Source organism: Hypomesus nipponensis, chromosome 28 (genome assembly GCF_054491055.1).
Source record: "Hypomesus nipponensis isolate SF chromosome 28, ASM5449105v1, whole genome shotgun sequence".
NCBI classification, from domain to species: Eukaryota; Metazoa; Chordata; class Actinopteri; order Osmeriformes; family Osmeridae; genus Hypomesus; species Hypomesus nipponensis.
The window spans coordinates 8,614,204-8,631,095 of NC_140388.1; the positions used below are offsets into that span (position 1 = coordinate 8,614,204).

Consider the following 16,892-nt stretch of genomic DNA (forward strand, 5'->3'; position numbering starts at 1 on the left):
ACCGGGCCGTGTGCATGTGGCGTGTACGTACGGCGAGTCCATACATGTTCCGCGCGGGACATGTATGACGGTAACCCTCCTCCTCCCGTGCTCACTCCAGGAGTCTGTGTCCAAACCACTGCCATTTGATTGTCGTCGTTTCTGGGGGAAAGTCCATCCTGTCATGTCGTGGTCGGCGCCTGCACGCCTGTCCTTGTGTTTGGAACGTGTGCGACATCAGCATGACCCTTCCATCGTGCGGCCCGTGCTGTTCCAACCCAAGTTGTGTTCGGTGTCCTCGCCTTCGGCCTCCTCCGTTTCCGAAGGAGACATGTGACCAGCAGCTCCTGGTCATCTGTCTGTATTGACCTGGTGCCCCCTGTCTCCCCCTCCCTCCCCTCCTCCCTGTTGAGTTGCCCAAGACCAGTACACCCCCCTCCTCTCTGCCTCAGCCTCCACCCCAGCCTCGACCCCCCCCCCCCAGCCTCAGCCATGGAGGACTATGACGTGCGCTCGGCCGCCAGCATCATGGCGTCCGTGAAGGAGCAGGAGGCTCGCTTCGAGCGCCTGACCCGCGCCCTGGAGGAGGAGCGACGCAACGTCTCCCTGCAGCTGGAGCGCGCCAACCTGCCCCCCGACAGGCTGGCCGGCCCCCACGCCCCGCCCACCAGCCAACCGTTGGCTTGGCAGCAGGCGGTGATGCAGGTAACCTAGCCGTGCCCCGCCCGCTTACCCAACCCCCCCCACCCGACACGCCGACCTGTTACCCCGGGCGTGGCTCATCTCATTCCACCTCCACCGGAGAGGGTGTCATCCCATCGCTCAGTCTGTGGCTCTGTATCTGTGGGTCCTCTGTCCGGGGGCTTGTCCCTCTTTACCATACCCTGAGCTATACCGTGAGCTACGCTCCTCTATTGTGATCCGAGTGGGCCTTATCGGCTTGTCCGGTTCTGATTTATGGTGCTGGTGGTCCACAGTGCTTTCCAAATCGGTCGTGTGCTTGACTCGGGGACGGGGTGATGACATCAGCCGCTCTCCTCTTCCTCCTCCCACCCAGAGCTCGTTTTATCTTCCCCGCGGGCCGGCTGATTGGATTGAGCCTTTAATCCAGCTCTCGGAGCCTGAAGGACGTTCAGGGGTTTTTCTGGTGGCGGAGAGGGAGGGTGGAAATATGAAATAAGTCTCCGAAGCGGCCGCAGCCTGGCGCCGTGCAGCCCCCTGGTGTCTCTCACAGTCGGCATGGCGACGCCATCTCCTTAGCCATCAGCTGCTGAGGTTGGGTGTCACGTCTTGAGGACTTCTGGCTCACTTCTCGCTCGGTTTTCCTCGGCCTCTCCCGTACCTCTCGGCCTCTAGACCCCCATTTCCTGTCACAATGGGGGTCAGCGTTTGTTTGTAGGGTTGCTGTTTGACCCCCCCCCCCAAAAAAAAAAAGAGGCTGAAAATGAAGCGGTGTGCCAAGCTATGCTGAGGACAACTTTCACTGCAGACTCTGTTGTCACTGGTGTGTGTGTGCGTGCCCGTGCTTTCCACGCTCCCTCAGCACTCTCCCCCACTCATAAACAAGTGCTTGATTTACACGACCGCCGTTCAACGTGACAGCTCGTGAATTAGCTCGCTCTTTTAACGCACGGCCGGCCCCCGCCTCGATCGCTCACGGCCCGCCGATCAGGCTCCGAGGCCCGTCTGCGGGGCTGAGCGCGTCGACGAGGGGGGGGGGTCAATTGGGCGGAACCGCGGCGCCTTCGGCGGGCTCGAGGCGGGCTCACGCGTCCATCGCAGCGGTGCTCCCGCTCGTGAGCTGTCAGGATCGACAGGGCTTGTTGGATGCGGAGGCTGGCTGTGTAATTACCTGACGGGGGGGGGGGGGGGGGGGGATGAGAGGACAGGGAGATGTTGATGTCGGCTGGGGGCCGGCGGGGACACTGCGGGAGCCGCGGGCATGCGTGGCTCAGACGAGAGAGTGTGTGTGTGTGCGTGTGTGGTTCAAATTTAATGAGGTTGTCTGAGTGATGAGGAGAGCACCCACCCAGCTGCTCTTTCTCTCTCTGTCTCTCTGTCTCTCTCTCTCTCTCTCTCTTGATTGATTGATTGATGGGATGGTGGGCGAATGCTTAAGGAATATGATTGGGGCATCAATTCAGATAGAGCTCTCATAGACTCCCAGCTTTAACTGGTGGCCTACACCATTTAGTCACATGGTCTTTGGAGAAATGTCACATGTGTGGATCCTGTGTGGAGTACAGACGTCAGTAGAATGTGTGCCTGGCCTGTTATAGGGCTTTCAGACAGCGAACGGGGGAGCGCCTTGTAGCCATCCCAATGATTCATGTTGCTCCTGGTGAGAGGATTATCGGCGTGGTCATCAAAACATGAAAGGCCATCCATAATCCCCCCCCCCCTCAACCCCATCCCATATTAATATCAGCAACATGGGCTAGCTAGCTGTAGCTTTGAAAATACAGTAGTTTGGTGTCTGTTTTCACTTCCTCCACTGGTCGGATTACTTCAATGTGAAGTGAAGCTCAGTGGGTGTACGGGCAGGGGGTCATGTCTTGTAAACAACACTGACCTATTTTCCCCCGGATCTTCTCAGATCGTTATCGTTAAACACTTACTGAATTACCCCAAACGACAGACTGACACTGGGTCTATTGGCAAGTGTTTCTAAGGCACATCAAGACGAGGCTGCCAGACACCGTATGCACGTCCCTTGATGAAATTATCTACACAGGGACTCACTGAGGCAAAGCGTGTCATTGAATTCGCATTCACAAAACTGAACAGCCGCGAGCGCGGATGACCGGGGGTAAACATTGAAAACCTCTTCATGTGGTGTCAGGTTGCCCTGTGGTAAATTGATTTTGGCCCGGGAGACGCTCGGTGATGAGGAAGCTGAAGGGTCAAGTGTTGAGTGGCGAGACACACAGAGATTCATGGGAGGGTGGAGTCTTTCAGATGCCACTCAGCCCTGTCTGTCTGTCTGTCTGTTTGTCTGGCTGGCTGTTTGTCTGTCTGTCTGTCTGTCTGTCTGTTTGTCTGTCTGGCTGGCCCCTCGGGGGACAAGGTGACCTCATTTCACAGGCCGGACAGCAAGCACCTTATCTACTCGCCACACTCATCAACACTCGATTATCTTCGAATGCATTCAGAGGAGATTTCCATGCATCCAAAGGCACGACCTTGTTGAGATGGGAGAGCGGTCTATGCTTCTGGAGCCTACGACAGCCTCTCTCTCTCTGAAAATGTTTCGTCAAGTTTGTTTCAAAGAGCTGTGAGCTTTGGCGGAATAGTGGAGCCTTTGATCTCAGAGCTGTCAGTGGGTTGGATGTATGGACATGGCCTTGTGATGGCACCCCCAAACCACACACACACGCACACACACACACACACACACCCACCCCGCTCCCTTCCCAGCAATGCCGAGACACAATGGACACAAAGGGCTCAGGGTGCTATAGCGACGGCAGATATATCCCTTGCTGGTTGGCCCTGGGAGCCCCCTCTGTGCTCTCGTAAATCACCTGCCTAACAATGAGCCTCAGTCCTCCCCTCCCTCTCCCGCTCCCCTCCCTCTCCCCACCTCACCCCCCCTTCTCTCCTGACCCCACACCCCTCCCGCTCCCCTCCCAGTGCCGTCAGGAACTTGCCTGCTCTAAATGTGTAATTACCTCTGGGTGAAAACGCCCGATTTGTTTTGGTTTATTTATTTCGCCTCCACGCTGTTTTCCAGGCCCCCGATGACGACACTCCCCCCCCCCCCCCCCCTCTCTCTTTCTTTTTCCTATGATTCGATACTTTTTCTCTCTCGTGAAATGCCGGCAAGAACAGCAAGAGTTCGGCACGTTCGGCAGCAGTGCGCCCTTTCGAAGAACGAGCACGGGAGTGGAGCTTTTTGGTCTCTCGCTCCCCGCCCTCGTCGTGTCAAGTGGAGGCACCGAGCGGGCCGTGAGCTCCATGGAGACCGGTGAGGAGGTCAAAGCCTCCCGCTGTCCCAGTTTGCCGCTCCAACGTGTAGGACAGGGATTTGCACTCTTTCTGTAAGACGGAGAGAGGGATGTGGAGGGGGCGGGGGGGAGAGGAAGACATGGAGGAAGGAGGAGGACAGGGAGGGAGAACGGAGGGCAGACATGGGCTATTGTGCGGCAGGAGGCTATTTATTCCCGGAGGCCTCCTCTTAAGCCTTCATGTTTCATATTAGGCCCGCGGCTCGTCTGCTTAATGCCTGTTCTGGTGCAGCACCCTGTCATTCAGTCACAACCCATTAAACCATTCCATTCACTGAAAGCACATCCACCCTACACCCTCGTCTTGGAAGGGCCTGAATGTGGCAGCTATATTCCTGTCTCGGCAGTGTGCGTGTGTGTGTGTGTGTGTGTGTGTGCGCGTGTGTGTGTTTGCTTACCCGGACATGCCAATGATGGTCGAAACAGACGGAGATGGTGCAAGAGATGTCCGGTGAAGGACTCACCCATGTGTTTAGCATAAGAGAGGACGTTCCCCTCTACTGGAACCCTGAGCAGCCTCAGGAATGTGACCTTCACCCCGCCCCCCCCCCACCCCCTCTCCGGAGAACGTGAACCAGAACCGTGCAAGGCTGGACGCTCATCCTCTGATTGAACGACCAAATTGAAACCAGTGGGAATACAGATTAGCTTTGTAGTTTCACGAGGTGTTTGGGCCTTCAAAGCCTTGATTTCATTAGGGTCGGACGTTTTAAGGTACTGGAGCGACATTTTTATAGAGTGAGTTACAAGCATGTAAACGGTGGGAAAATGAGGACCAGAGGTGGCAGTGAACCGTGTTTTGGGTTTGACATGTTGGGTAAATAGTATCGTCTGGGTTGTTTGAGAGAGATAACATCTCCATGGCTCGTTCTGGTTAGTTGAGCTGAACTGGGCCGGCTGGACTAGCAGGGTAAGTGTGAGTGTGTTACCCCAGTGTCTAGGCTTGCCCTGGGGCAACATTAACATGTCAGCGGATTACAAAAAGGGCAGATGCCAAATCAGGTCTGGAATGTGGCCCGTCTCTCACATGTCTCTGAGAGCCAGATGGAGGGATGGAGGGAGGAAATAGTTCAAGCCAGCGAAGGAATGTTTCAGAGAGGAAGCTTCTGCCTCTCCATGCCATCTCTCTCTCTCTCTCTGTCTGTCTGTCTGTCTGTCTGTCTGTCTGTCTCACTCTCTCTCACCCTCTCTCACTCTCTCTGCTTCATTTACTGTACCCGGGTCCGAACATGCGCACACACACACACACACACATAGAGCTACTGTACATCCTCATAAAACTGTACAATCTCATTGACACACACACACACACACACACAAATACATTGTGCCTCACAGACAGACACACACAAACACATTCAAAGTGGGGAAATTGTGTGAGAGGCAGAGACAGCTGAAGCGTAAACCAACAATTTGATCCACACATCAGTTTTTTTTGCTTTCATATTGCATAATTTATCAGATGAGTCCTGTTTTTATGTCACATTGTATTTTGCCATTCTCCAGACCTTCCAAACTCTGTCAGAAGCTTTGTTAAGTCTTATTGGACTAAATTGGGAGAGTGATTGCCTCACTAAAACTCATACTCACCAAGTACAATAACGTTCTTTCTTGCTGAGTTGTCATTTTTTCCAGGGAAGTAAGATCATAACGCTGAAATTCATTAAATTCCCATTTTTGCAAGCTCTGCTACAACACAAATTTCAACCCACAAAATGTGGGTTGCTTGCGCATACATTTGGCACGAGCACGATTCCTCAACCTGTGTTTTGGTCTCTTCCCCCCTTCTCTTTCCTCTCTCTCATTCTCTCACGCATCCACCATCTCTCCGTTAGTCACACCGCACCCCTCTCGCCCTTCCGCACCTCCTCCTCGGACACATTGGAAGCTAGAAACGGGGCTGTAGCAAATGCAGTCTTGTTTGGAGGTTGCGTGCTGTCCCTCTGCACCGTGTTACAGTCCGTCAGGATTCACACCATCTGTTCTCACCATGTTCAGCAGTGCAGTGCCACCTCATCCCAGAGTAGTCTACTTTCCCATAGCGCTACCTCATCACACGGTACTGTTCATCCTCACGGAGCCACATCCTCACAGAGCTACATCCTCAGAGCTACATCCTCATAGAGCTACATCCTCACAGAGCTACACCCTCACAGAGCTACACCCTCACAGAGCTACATCCTCAGAGCTACATCCTCACAGAGCTACATCCTCATAGAGCTACACCCTCAGAGCTACATCCTCACAGAGCTACATCCTCATAGAGCTACATCCTCACAGAGCTACATCCTCATAGAGCTACATCCTCATAGAGCTACATCCTCATAGAGCTACATCCTCATAGAGCTACACCCTCACAGAGCTACACCCTCACAGAGCTACATCCTCATAGAGCTACATCCTCATAGAGCTACACCCTCAGAGCTACATCCTCACAGAGCTACATCCTCATAGAGCTACATCCTCACAGAGCTACATCCTCATAGAGCTACACCCTCAGAGCTACATCCTCACAGAGCTACATCCTCATAGAGCTACATCCTCACAGAGCTACATCCTCATAGAGCTACATCCTCAGAGCTACACCCTCACAGAGCTACATCCTCAGAGATACACCCTCACAGAGCTACATCCTCAGAGATACATCCTCATAGAGCTACATCCTCATTGTTGTGTTCCTCCTGATGGGACAGTGGGGGGAGGGTATAGCTCAGAGCTTAGAGCGTTAGAATGCCTCTGTGAGGATTTCACTTTTTTTCCCCTCCTTCTCTTATTTAAATCCAAACTTTAAAGGGCTTCCCCTTAGAGTTTTCGCTAGAGAAGTGGACTGAGTCGAGCTGCTGTCGATGTCTGCGCCGGCTACATCTACATGATTACATTAACATTCCTGCTTTCTCCAGATCCCATTATTAGATCAGTTTTTATCACCCACCCCCCACCTCTCTACCCCATCCCACTTTTTCTGATCAAGTGCCGTGAAGGGGACAAGACAAAGAATAAGGTTGGGAAAGAGGCATGTGGGGGGGCGAGGGAGGGGGGACGGACGAGGTGTTTGGAAAAGCTTGCAAAAGATGGGGTGCCCCCATCCTCGATAGGGACAAGTTTATCTCTCTCTCTCTCTCTCTCTCTCTCTCTCTCTCTCTCTCTCTCTCTCTCTCTCTCTCTCTCTCTCTCTCTCGCACACTCTCTCGCACACTCTCTCGCACACTCTCTCTCTCTCTCTCTCTCTCTCTCTCTCTCTCTCTCTCTCTCTCTCTCTCTCTCTCTCTCTCTCTCTCTCTCTCTCTCTCTCTCTCTCTCTCTCTCTCTCTCTCTCACACACTCTCTCTCTCTCTCTCCCATGGCATGTTGGTGGGATGGGGTGGAGCCAGCTCAGGCACTGTGTTCTCCAGCTGCGTCTGTCTGTCATCCCCTCCCCCCTCCCTCCTCCCCCCGATCCCCCATCAGAGACCTAGTTTGCATAGATGCTGCGTGAGGAGGAGAGAGAGGGAGCGAGAGAGAGAGAGCAGAGGAGGAGGAGAGAGAGCAAAACAGTCAGAGAGAGAGAGAGAGAGACTGAGAGAGGGAGAGGGAGAGGGAGAGAGAGAGAGAGAGCAGAGGCAGTGCGTCGAACAGCTACTTTCACAACACAGGGCAACTGCTCGCTCCCCGTCTGGGAACCGGCGATTCTTTTCAACACACACACTGACTCACAGCCCCCCTCCTCCTCCTCCCCCCTTTTTCTCTCAACCCCGAGGGTTTTGTTCCCTCTCAGGGTAACTTTTTTTGAGAGTGAGTGTGTGTGTGTCTTCCAGCCTTTTTTCGGACTCCTACTGTTAGAGTGAGAAGAAAAAAGAAAAAAAACATTGGCGAGAGGAATTTGGAGACTTCCTTGGGTTCTTCCAGCGCAGTTGCCCGTCGCCCTGCAGCTCCTAATTTCAGCATTTCTGCACTGATTAGGGGAAAGAGCAGAACGGTTTATCTCCCTTTCGCTCAGAGAGGATTTAGAGAGTGTGTGAGAGAGCGAGAGAGAGAGAGGGGTGAGGGAGGGAGAGAGAGAGAGAGCTTGCGCGCGACCGTGTGAGTACGAGGATGACCGCCTGCCGCTGAGCTGCTGAGCTCGCAGGGGAACTCAAAACCTAAATAAGGAAAAGAGACTCGGCAGAGAGGAGAGAACGAGAAAGAAAAAAAAAAACTTTGCGGGGAGAGAAAAAAAAGGAAATTGTTGATGATTTTTCTGCTCTTCTGAGTCGGAACAAGGGATCTGTACAATGCCTGCCGAAGTGAAACAGGTTAGTGTCGTTTCGTTATTTTTCACGAGATCCTCTCCTTCCTTTTTCCCGACGTCCTCTCAATCTCTCCCTCTCCTCCCTCCGTCTGTTTTCCTTTCCTTACTTGTCCTTGCGGTGGGTGACAGATGGGGAAGCCAAGATTTAAAGCAGCTTTCTGTCTTTGACTGTCCAACCATACAACCACCTTTCCTGCAGTTTCAAAACAATAATCTGTAGCTTGAGGGTGCTGATTCTAAATCCTCTGCTGAATGTCCTTCAGGAGGTGTGTGTGTGTGTGTGTGTGTGTGTGTGTGTGTGTGTGTGTGTGTGTGTGCGTGTGTGTGTGTCTCAATCCCCTGAGTCCCGTTTGTATCAACTATTCATGACAGTGTTTGTAGGTGCTACCGCTTTCTCCAAATAGCACTCACTGGGTATCTACAGTGTTTAGTGTCTTGTAAGCAGTCCGTGCCATGAGTTATGTGTAATCTATCCATGGTCTTGGAAGTCTAGAAGTCTGTCAGTAGCATTCTAAGTCCTGCTTTATCCACGTATCCAGTTCTCAACATGACCGGAGCTCTGGGTAGTATCTGGGATTGCATTTTAGCCCAGAGCCAGAGAAGTAAGTTGATGTGTTGAAAGTTACTCAGTAACGATTGGTTGCCGAGGCCAGACTGTCCAGAAGACAGGATTTATAGTCAACACTAAAGTGCCGATCGAAACCAGTGGTGGCCAGAGAAGTATTCCATCCTTTTGTTTTAGCTTAGCTGCACAGATACCACAAGAATGTGCTTTTGTTAGCTGTTGTGCTGTGTGTGTCTGCATGATGATGTTTGTGTGAGGGTTTCGTTGGCCTAAATAAGGGTTTTGTGTGTGTGTGCGTGTGTTTCTACGGTGTGTGTGTGTGTGTGTGTGAGAGAGAGAGTGAACGAAACACCTCAGGGACTTCCTACGCCATCCCAATGTGCTTTTCCCTGCCGAGCACAGAGAGGAAACGGCAACAAAAATCAAAGAAAGAAAATGCGATTTTGAGAGAGAGAAATAAACCAGAGGAGAAGGTTGACTGCTTCAACTGCTAAGGTCAGGTCAGACCTGGCCTCCTGTCCGGCCTCCTCTTGATGGACAACTGTAAAACCTTGGCAGACAGCAGCATTCTGTCAACTATCCACGTCGCTCCGATAATCTGTTAACGACTGCCCGGTGGAAGAAAGCCACCCACTAACAGGCACGGCAGCCGAAAGAAAATATGCTTTTGTTTTCTCGTCTCTCACGTCTTGTTCGCCCTTCCGCAGTTTTTTCTTTGACCGGCTCCATGCTAGGTGACAAGTGAGCGCGTCACAGATGTGGGGGACCCTTCCCATCCTTACCTCCCCTCCGACTCCCCCCTCCCTCCCTCCCTCCCTCCCCCCCCACCCTCCCTTTGCTCCCAAATGGGAATAATATGGAGGTGTGGAATGTGGTCGGTACCTTGACCCACATACCCTGACCCACGTACCCTGACCCTTGTAGCCCTAGATGCTCTGCATGCTTCAGGGTACGCTGGCATCTCGAATGACCTTTTTAACTCCACTTGGAAATTCCTTGAGGCAGAGAGCACCTGCTCAAAAAGTTTAGGTGAAGTCCACCCCCCCCCCCCCCCCCCCACACACACACCTATACAAAGCTTTGAATAGATGAGATACGCAGATGTCCATACCATTGTTTTGGTTGTTGTTGTCAATACTCTTGTTGTTGTTTTTTGTCTGAGGACAGTGTCGGCCTTTTCAGGCAATCGGGTTGAAAGGTCATTAGAGTGAAACCGTCACATCGCTGGGTGTGAAGATATATGCTCCTCGGGGTGTCTGATGTCTGTGCAGCTATTTCTACAAGGGGCCATGTTGCCTAATGGATACTCCCCCTATGCTGCAACATCTAGAGACTCTCTGAGCTGTCTTGAGCCCATCCCTTGCTTATCTGGAGATTTCACGTCGAAGGACGCTTAATCTAGTCGAGATTACTGTTCAACCCTCATTTACTGGTAGAGGATTAAGTCTTTTTTTACCAAAAAACGTCTTCTCATTTATGACCAATAGGGTGACTCCTTAAGAATTCAGGGGTGAAAATAGTTCATGATTGGACCAGGAGTGTCAAATTGCATATTAGCCGTAAAGGAGAGGGAAGGTATTCTAATACTTTGCCGACAGTGACATTCATTCGGAGGTGAATCGTCACCCAGTCACAAAGGAAAGATCCGGTATAAATAACATATTCCTTTGTGAATCACCCACTGACTGTACTGCTATCTTACCAGCACTAATGGGTAGCTTATGGGGAAGTTCAGCTGTAAACAAAAACTCCTCCCTGGCTGTTTCAAGATCCCACTTGGTTCCTACCACTGGAATTAAAAGCCTCTCCGACAAGGGTCAAACATTGACAACCTTTATTTCCACTCCTCCATTAGTCTTTCTCTCCATCTCCTTCTCTCTCCTTTGTCCTTGCGGAAGCGGGCGAGCCGTCCCTGCCACAGCCACATCCTGCAGATCAATATTTGCAGACATGTAGTGCATGAGAAGCCCCATTGTTTCCACGGAGAATCGTACACCAAATGTCAGTGACCCACGAGGAGGGCGGAACACCGGCTGGCGGAGCCCTGTCTCCATACCGCTCTGGGTACGTCTGTTTGTAAGTTCCGTCATGTCGAAACAAGGGGGGAATGTAGGGGGAGGGAGGGAGGGAGAGGTTGATGGAGGGAGGGGTTGATGGAGGGAGGGAGGGAGTTATGTGGCTGGCATGTGCCTGGTGCCTCCAGATGGCCCTTCTGACATGGCCCTCCTGCGCCCCCCGGCCTTGTCCTCCCCCAGCCCTGCTCCCCGTGCCTTCCATTCGTCTCCCTCGGCTGTTCTCGTGTCGCGACCCCTGACCTGCTGGCGTTTTAACGAGGGGTACGTATACACTGCACCCCCCCACACCCCCCCCCCCCCCACACACAGGCCTGGTGGGTTCTGAGTAGGTGCAGGGTAGGGAAGGCGGGGCTTTGGACAGGGGGGAGGTGGTGCGGAGAGATGGGTTTTGGGCGGGGTGGGTGAAATACCAGGCAGTCCTCCGCGCCATACCAGGCGATCGTGGAGAGCCCTCGCTCGTGACCCGCTCGGCAAGCCGACTCCCAGGCCAGGCTATCCCTCTCTCCCCCCGGGGGCCCTGCCGAAGCCATGTCGCCTGGCTTTCCAGCTTTCCTGACGCGACTGCCAAGCTTCCGTCGTCAACTGATGGTATTAAAAAGAGGAGCGATGTGGCAGGCCTGGAGACGGACGCCCTCTCGACTGTCTGTGTTTGGGAAAACAGCGCTGGCCTTGGAAGAGGAACAGCATCAGTGCATTAATGAGACAGGGGGGGCCTTATTATCTGGGTGTGTGTGTTCCCTCCTGGGAGCCGCCACTTCCTATTATTGTGTGTGTGTGTTTGTTTCTAAAAAAGAACTGTAAGCAGTCCTAAATTTCATGCAAATCCCCCGCATGCGTCGATGCTGCTTTGTGGGTTACACTTTGTCGCGCGCAAACTTATCTGGCTCCTTTGACTCTTCAATGGGTGCACTGTGATTGAGAGGCCTTCTCCTTCACACTCTCCCCCCTGCTGAGAAATAAATCATGGAGAGTCGCAGAGGCCGATTCAGCTCTGCTCCACTCCCACAAACACGCACGCACACGCGCAAATACCCACAAACGCAAACAAACAACGTTACCGGCGGCGACTGAGAAGCAGCCATTGTATACCCCCGCAGTGTTTATTTACTCAGCGCGCGTCTGTCCGAGGGGACAAGGGGGGGAGTCTGGCTTCCGTGGCGGAATGGGTGTCTTCCTCTCCCAGCCTGAGTGTCGTACAGCTTCCTCGTACGCTCTCCTGGTCCCTATCTATCTGTCCTGCTGGGGGCTGTTCCACAGAAGCATGTTTCAGATGATCCTGATAACAGGGGAACAGTCCCCGGAGCTAACTATGCTCCTGGAGGACAACCAGAGGTGTGTGTGTGTGTGTGTGAGTGTGTGTGTGTGTGTGGAGCAAGGTGTGACTAGGGGTTGTCAGGATGCGTATCCGTCTTAATGGCAGGAGACAAGCCAGGATTGTTGAGGCATCAGGCCCTCCTATCTCTGACTCTCTTTCCTCACTGCCAGACTCGACTCAGTCTGCCTCCGACTCTATCTGGACCAGCTGATAAAGGAGATGAGAATGCTTTTTGTCCTTTGTGTGTGTGTGTGTGTGTGTGTGTGTGTAAGGTGTCAGTGCTATAATTGGCTCTCAGACAGAGGCTGAGGGAAAAGGTGCAGATGTGACAGTTTTTGGGCAGTGCCATGGCAACGGGAGTGGATTTGGTCTTTGGCGACCCTGAACCGTGTGATTAATATCCCTGTAGGCTTGAGTTTGGCAGGCAGCTCCACATGTTTACTTTGTTTCGTTCTCCTGCCCAGAGAAAGGCCGTTATTTACTACCGTCAATACAGGAATGGCATGGCTGCTAGACGAATGAATAAGGAACGCATAGACACTGAGTCCCCCAAAACTGGTGTCAAGAAACCACATTGTTCTTCAATACACCATCTATAACAGCAACAGTGCTCAAGAAAATATTGAGCCGGGATTCAAGGATTTAATTTCCGGTTGAAGTAGGGAAGAAGAAAAAAAAAGAGATGGTTTAAGTGCTTCAGAAGGACCCTGAAAAGTCAACCCAGTTCTTAAGGCGGCCTATAGGATTAGGCCTGATTGATAGAAAGACGTGATCAGTGTGATTTGTCTCGGGTAGATCACTACGACGGCCATTGACCGCTCGGATCGATTGGGATCTCGAGTGGATGTCCATGCCTCCCTCTCCATTCTCCTTCACTCTGCTCTGCGCCGCGAGTTCGCTGTAGGCTGGGATCTGTTCTGAGAATAACCCTTTGACAGTCATGTATGGTTTCTATAGGCCTAACCTCCCCCCTCCCCACTGCAGCTGGGGAGCTCTTAAAGGGGCCCTGAGGGGCGAGGTCAAAGTCCTCAGAAGGCTCCCTTCAACCAGAAACACGGGGACAAATGCCAGCATCCCCCCCCTCCTCCTCCAAGCAGCACCAGCCATATTGAATGGGTCAAAACACACAACATGGCCGCAGGGGGGGGCGGGCAGGGGTTCAGGGAGGGTTGTGGGAGCTGTAAACGAGCAGGCCCCGCACTCACGAAATGTGTTTAGTCTAGAACGTTCCTCAGCGAGAGTGCCCCCCGCTTCCTGTCTCGTGGAAGGGTCCCGCAAGAGGGAGGGAGGCAGGGAGGCAGGGAGGGAGGGAGGACTGGACCCCATCGATCCTCCATCATCGCACCATCTGTCTCGTGCTGCCTTGTGGGATTAATGATTCCCTCTGACAGCTCTTTAGCGAGGCTCCGTGAGCGTGGACTGGCACTTCAGATTAGAGGGACATGTGCTGGAAAACGTAGCGCGTAAGCACCGTTAACCACAATGGCGGGGAGTAATGAGGAAACCTTTCGAGGCGTTTTTTTCCGTTTGTCGCGGGGCGAGCGGCAGTTGAGATGTGGCGATGAGGTTGACTGCTTCATTAGAATGCTGTTTGGAATTTCCCCTTCAGAGGCGCACAATGGAGACCGTTACTACTGATGGCCTGTGTCCAGGGAGAGAGAGAGGGAGAGAGAGAGGGAGAGAGGAGAGGGAGAGAGGAGAGGGAGAGAGGAGAGAGGAGAGAGAGAAAGGAGAGGGAGAGAGGAGAGGAGAGGGAGAGAGGAGAGAGGAGAGAGGAGAGAGGAGAGAGGAGAGAGGAGAGAGGAGAGGGAGAGAGGAGAGAGGAGAGAGGAGAGAGGAGAGAGGAGAGAGGAGAGAGGAGAGAGGAAAGGGAGAGAGGAGAAAGGGAGACAGGAGAGGGGAGGGAGGAGAGAGGAGAGGAAAGGGAGAGAGGAGAGAGGAGAGAGGGAGAGAGGAGAGGGAGAGAGGAGAGGGAGAGAGGAGAGAGGGAGAGAGGAGAGGGAGAGAGGAGAGGGAGAGAGGAGAGGGGAGAGGGGAGAGGGGAGAGGGGAGAGGGGAGAGGGGAGAGGGGAGAGGGGAGAGAGGAGAGAGGAGAGAGGAGAGAGGAGAGAGGAGAGAGGAGAGAGGAGAGAGGAGAGAGGGAGAGAGGAGAGAGGAGAGAGGAGAGGGAGAGAGGCAGAGAGAGGGAGAGAATGGAGAGAGGAGAGGACAGGAGAGGGAGAGAGGAGAGAGGAAGAGAGGAGAGGGAGAGAGGAGAGAGGAAGAGAGGAGAGGGAGAGAGGAGAGGGAGAGAGGAGAGGGAGAGAGGAGAGGGAGAGAGGAGAGGGAGAGAGGAGAGGGAGAGAGGAGAGAAGAGAGGGAGACTAAAGGAGGGAGAGGGTAAGCGATTGAGAGGTGAGAGCCCTATATAAGGTGAGAGGGGGAGAGGGGAGAGGGGAGAGGGGAGAGGGGAGAGGGAGTCAGAGACAGGTAGAGACAGTCCCCACTGTCACTTTACACAGCCATAGAGCCCAGACACTCAGAATGCCTCTCTCGTAGTCAGTGGCCATCTCCAGCCCTGACTCATCCCCAGCACACACACACACACACAAACACACACACACACAAACGCACACACACAAACGCACACACACAGTTGCAGATGGGAAGCAAAGCGTTCAGCCAAACCGAGAAAACCCACCCCAAAGGAAGGGGATTGAAAGACCTTTTTAAAAGTTTGGTTTCTCACCTCCTAGTGTGCAGATATGCAGACAACGCTTCCACACAGCGTCTAACAATAGAAGCATCCAGATACCGCGGCCAGCTGCCATGTGTCGTTACGTGTGATGGCACGCCATGGTTACGCATCTCCTCCTCTGCCCCGCTGTCCACGCTCGCAGCGTTCCCCCGACCCCCCCGGAGGCACAAAAGAGCAAGGTGCCAGTCACACATTCCTCCAGGCTGACGCAGCTGCTCCGGTATGACCACCGGACAACAGCTCCCCACCCCGGCTCCTCTGCCCATCCCCAAGCCCCGGTTCATGCCTAAACGCGTGGCTAAATACCCCCATCCACCCCACCCACCTTCAGCCTCCCCCGGCCCCTCTCATCCTCTGTCCTCCATATTTGAGTGTGTCAAAGGCTGTGAAGGGGGCTTGGTGTGGTGTGTGTGGAGACTGTTGAAGGTAACTGGTGTTCACACCCAGCCCCGGGTGGGTTACTGAAGGCTAACAGAACTCTGGCACCAAGTATTTATGCGACTTAAGTCTTTGTTTTAATGGAAGAGATTATTCCGGATTATTTTTGTCTGTAAGTAAAATGTAAAAATTACTGACGCGTTTTGAGTGTGCTGTATTTGTGGACCCACGAGGCTTGAGTGGACGCTTACCAAAATAACTCAAAGATATTTCCGTCTCCGGCTGTTTTTGTCTGTACCCAATGATTCAGTCTGAGGCTTTTTCTGGGTGAGAGAGAGACAATGTTTGAAGAATGATGCCACATCCCTGTGTTAATAATAATAATAATAAATTGGATTTATTTTGCACTCTATATTTAAGCAATTTCCGAGTGCTATGTGTTGACAAATTACAACCTGTATTATTCTTGCCGAACCTTTGGCCTCCAACTTCACTACAGTCTGATAGGTGTTTGTGTCTCTGTGGCTGCTAGCCATTGCCGTTGGTTACCAAGCTGGGTCCTGGGAGGCCCTAACAGTCTGCCAGATTGGCAGTTGAGAAGCCGGACAAATAACCTTTTTTTTTTTTTTTTTTTAATTTTTTTTTACTTGTTGAAGAATGTGTGCTAAATTCAGAGAAGGTTCTGGAAGTTAAGCAAACAAAGGTTGTTGACGCAGACCTCTTGAGTTCCCAGATTCTTTCCATCATACTCGGTACAGTTAAGAGACGGCTTGGTTCAATAAGCCCTCGCTCCTAGGGAAATGAAGTGTGAGTAGAAGAGAGTGAAATAAAGAAAGATAAATAACGAAGGAGAAAGAGAGAGCGAGACACAGACAGACAGATAGACTGAGACACAGAGACACAGAGACACACAAACAGACAGAGAGACACAGCGAGACACAGCGAGACACAGCGAGACACAGCGAGACACAGCGAGACACAGCGAGACACAGCGAGACACAGCGAGACACAGAGAGACACAGAGAGACACAGAGAGACACAGAGAGACACAGAGAGACACAGACAGACACAAACAGACACAAAGAGACACAAACAGACACAGACAGTGAGAGTTGTGGAGGGGAGTAGCAGTTCCTGTGTAGGAGTGGGCAGCTCTGATGCAGCCGGGGTCTCCAGTGTTTCCCTGTCCTGAGGGGACTGCAGGGAGGGTCTGGGGTCACGGAGCAGCTACATTCCAGACTCTTCTGTTCAGACGTTGGGAGAGAGAGCTCAATGGTACACCGCCCCCCCTCCACTCCCCCATCCAAACCCCCCAGCCTCACGTCTCTGGAGCCTGTCACAAGCAGGGGGCTCTGGCAGAACCGCCGACAGCTAATTGAAGCATGTAGTGTCTGGACCTGGCCTGGGACAGCATGTTTTGAACGCTTCCTTGTGCGTCGCATTAGTGTCACTTACCATGCAGGCTAGGCTGGTCACGGGGGACCTGTGTGTTCGTGGTGTGTTCCCCCTCTCCCTCTCCCTCTCCCTCTCCCTCTCCCTCTCCCTCTCCCTCTCCCTCTCCCTCTCCCT

General features: G+C 52.8%; 1 protein-coding gene across 1 annotated transcript in view; it reads left to right on the forward strand.

Moving 5' to 3' along the window:
* The first annotated feature begins 7,476 nt into the window (after positions 1–7,476).
* Positions 7,477–16,892, forward strand: part of arvcfb (ARVCF delta catenin family member b) — a 76,667-nt gene continuing 67,251 nt past the window's right edge. The window contains exon 1 of the mRNA XM_084694588.1: positions 7,477–8,257. Coding sequence (XP_084550714.1) covers positions 8,237–8,257 — 21 coding nt within the window. The 5' untranslated portion in view covers positions 7,477–8,236. The remainder of the gene's footprint in view (positions 8,258–16,892) is intronic.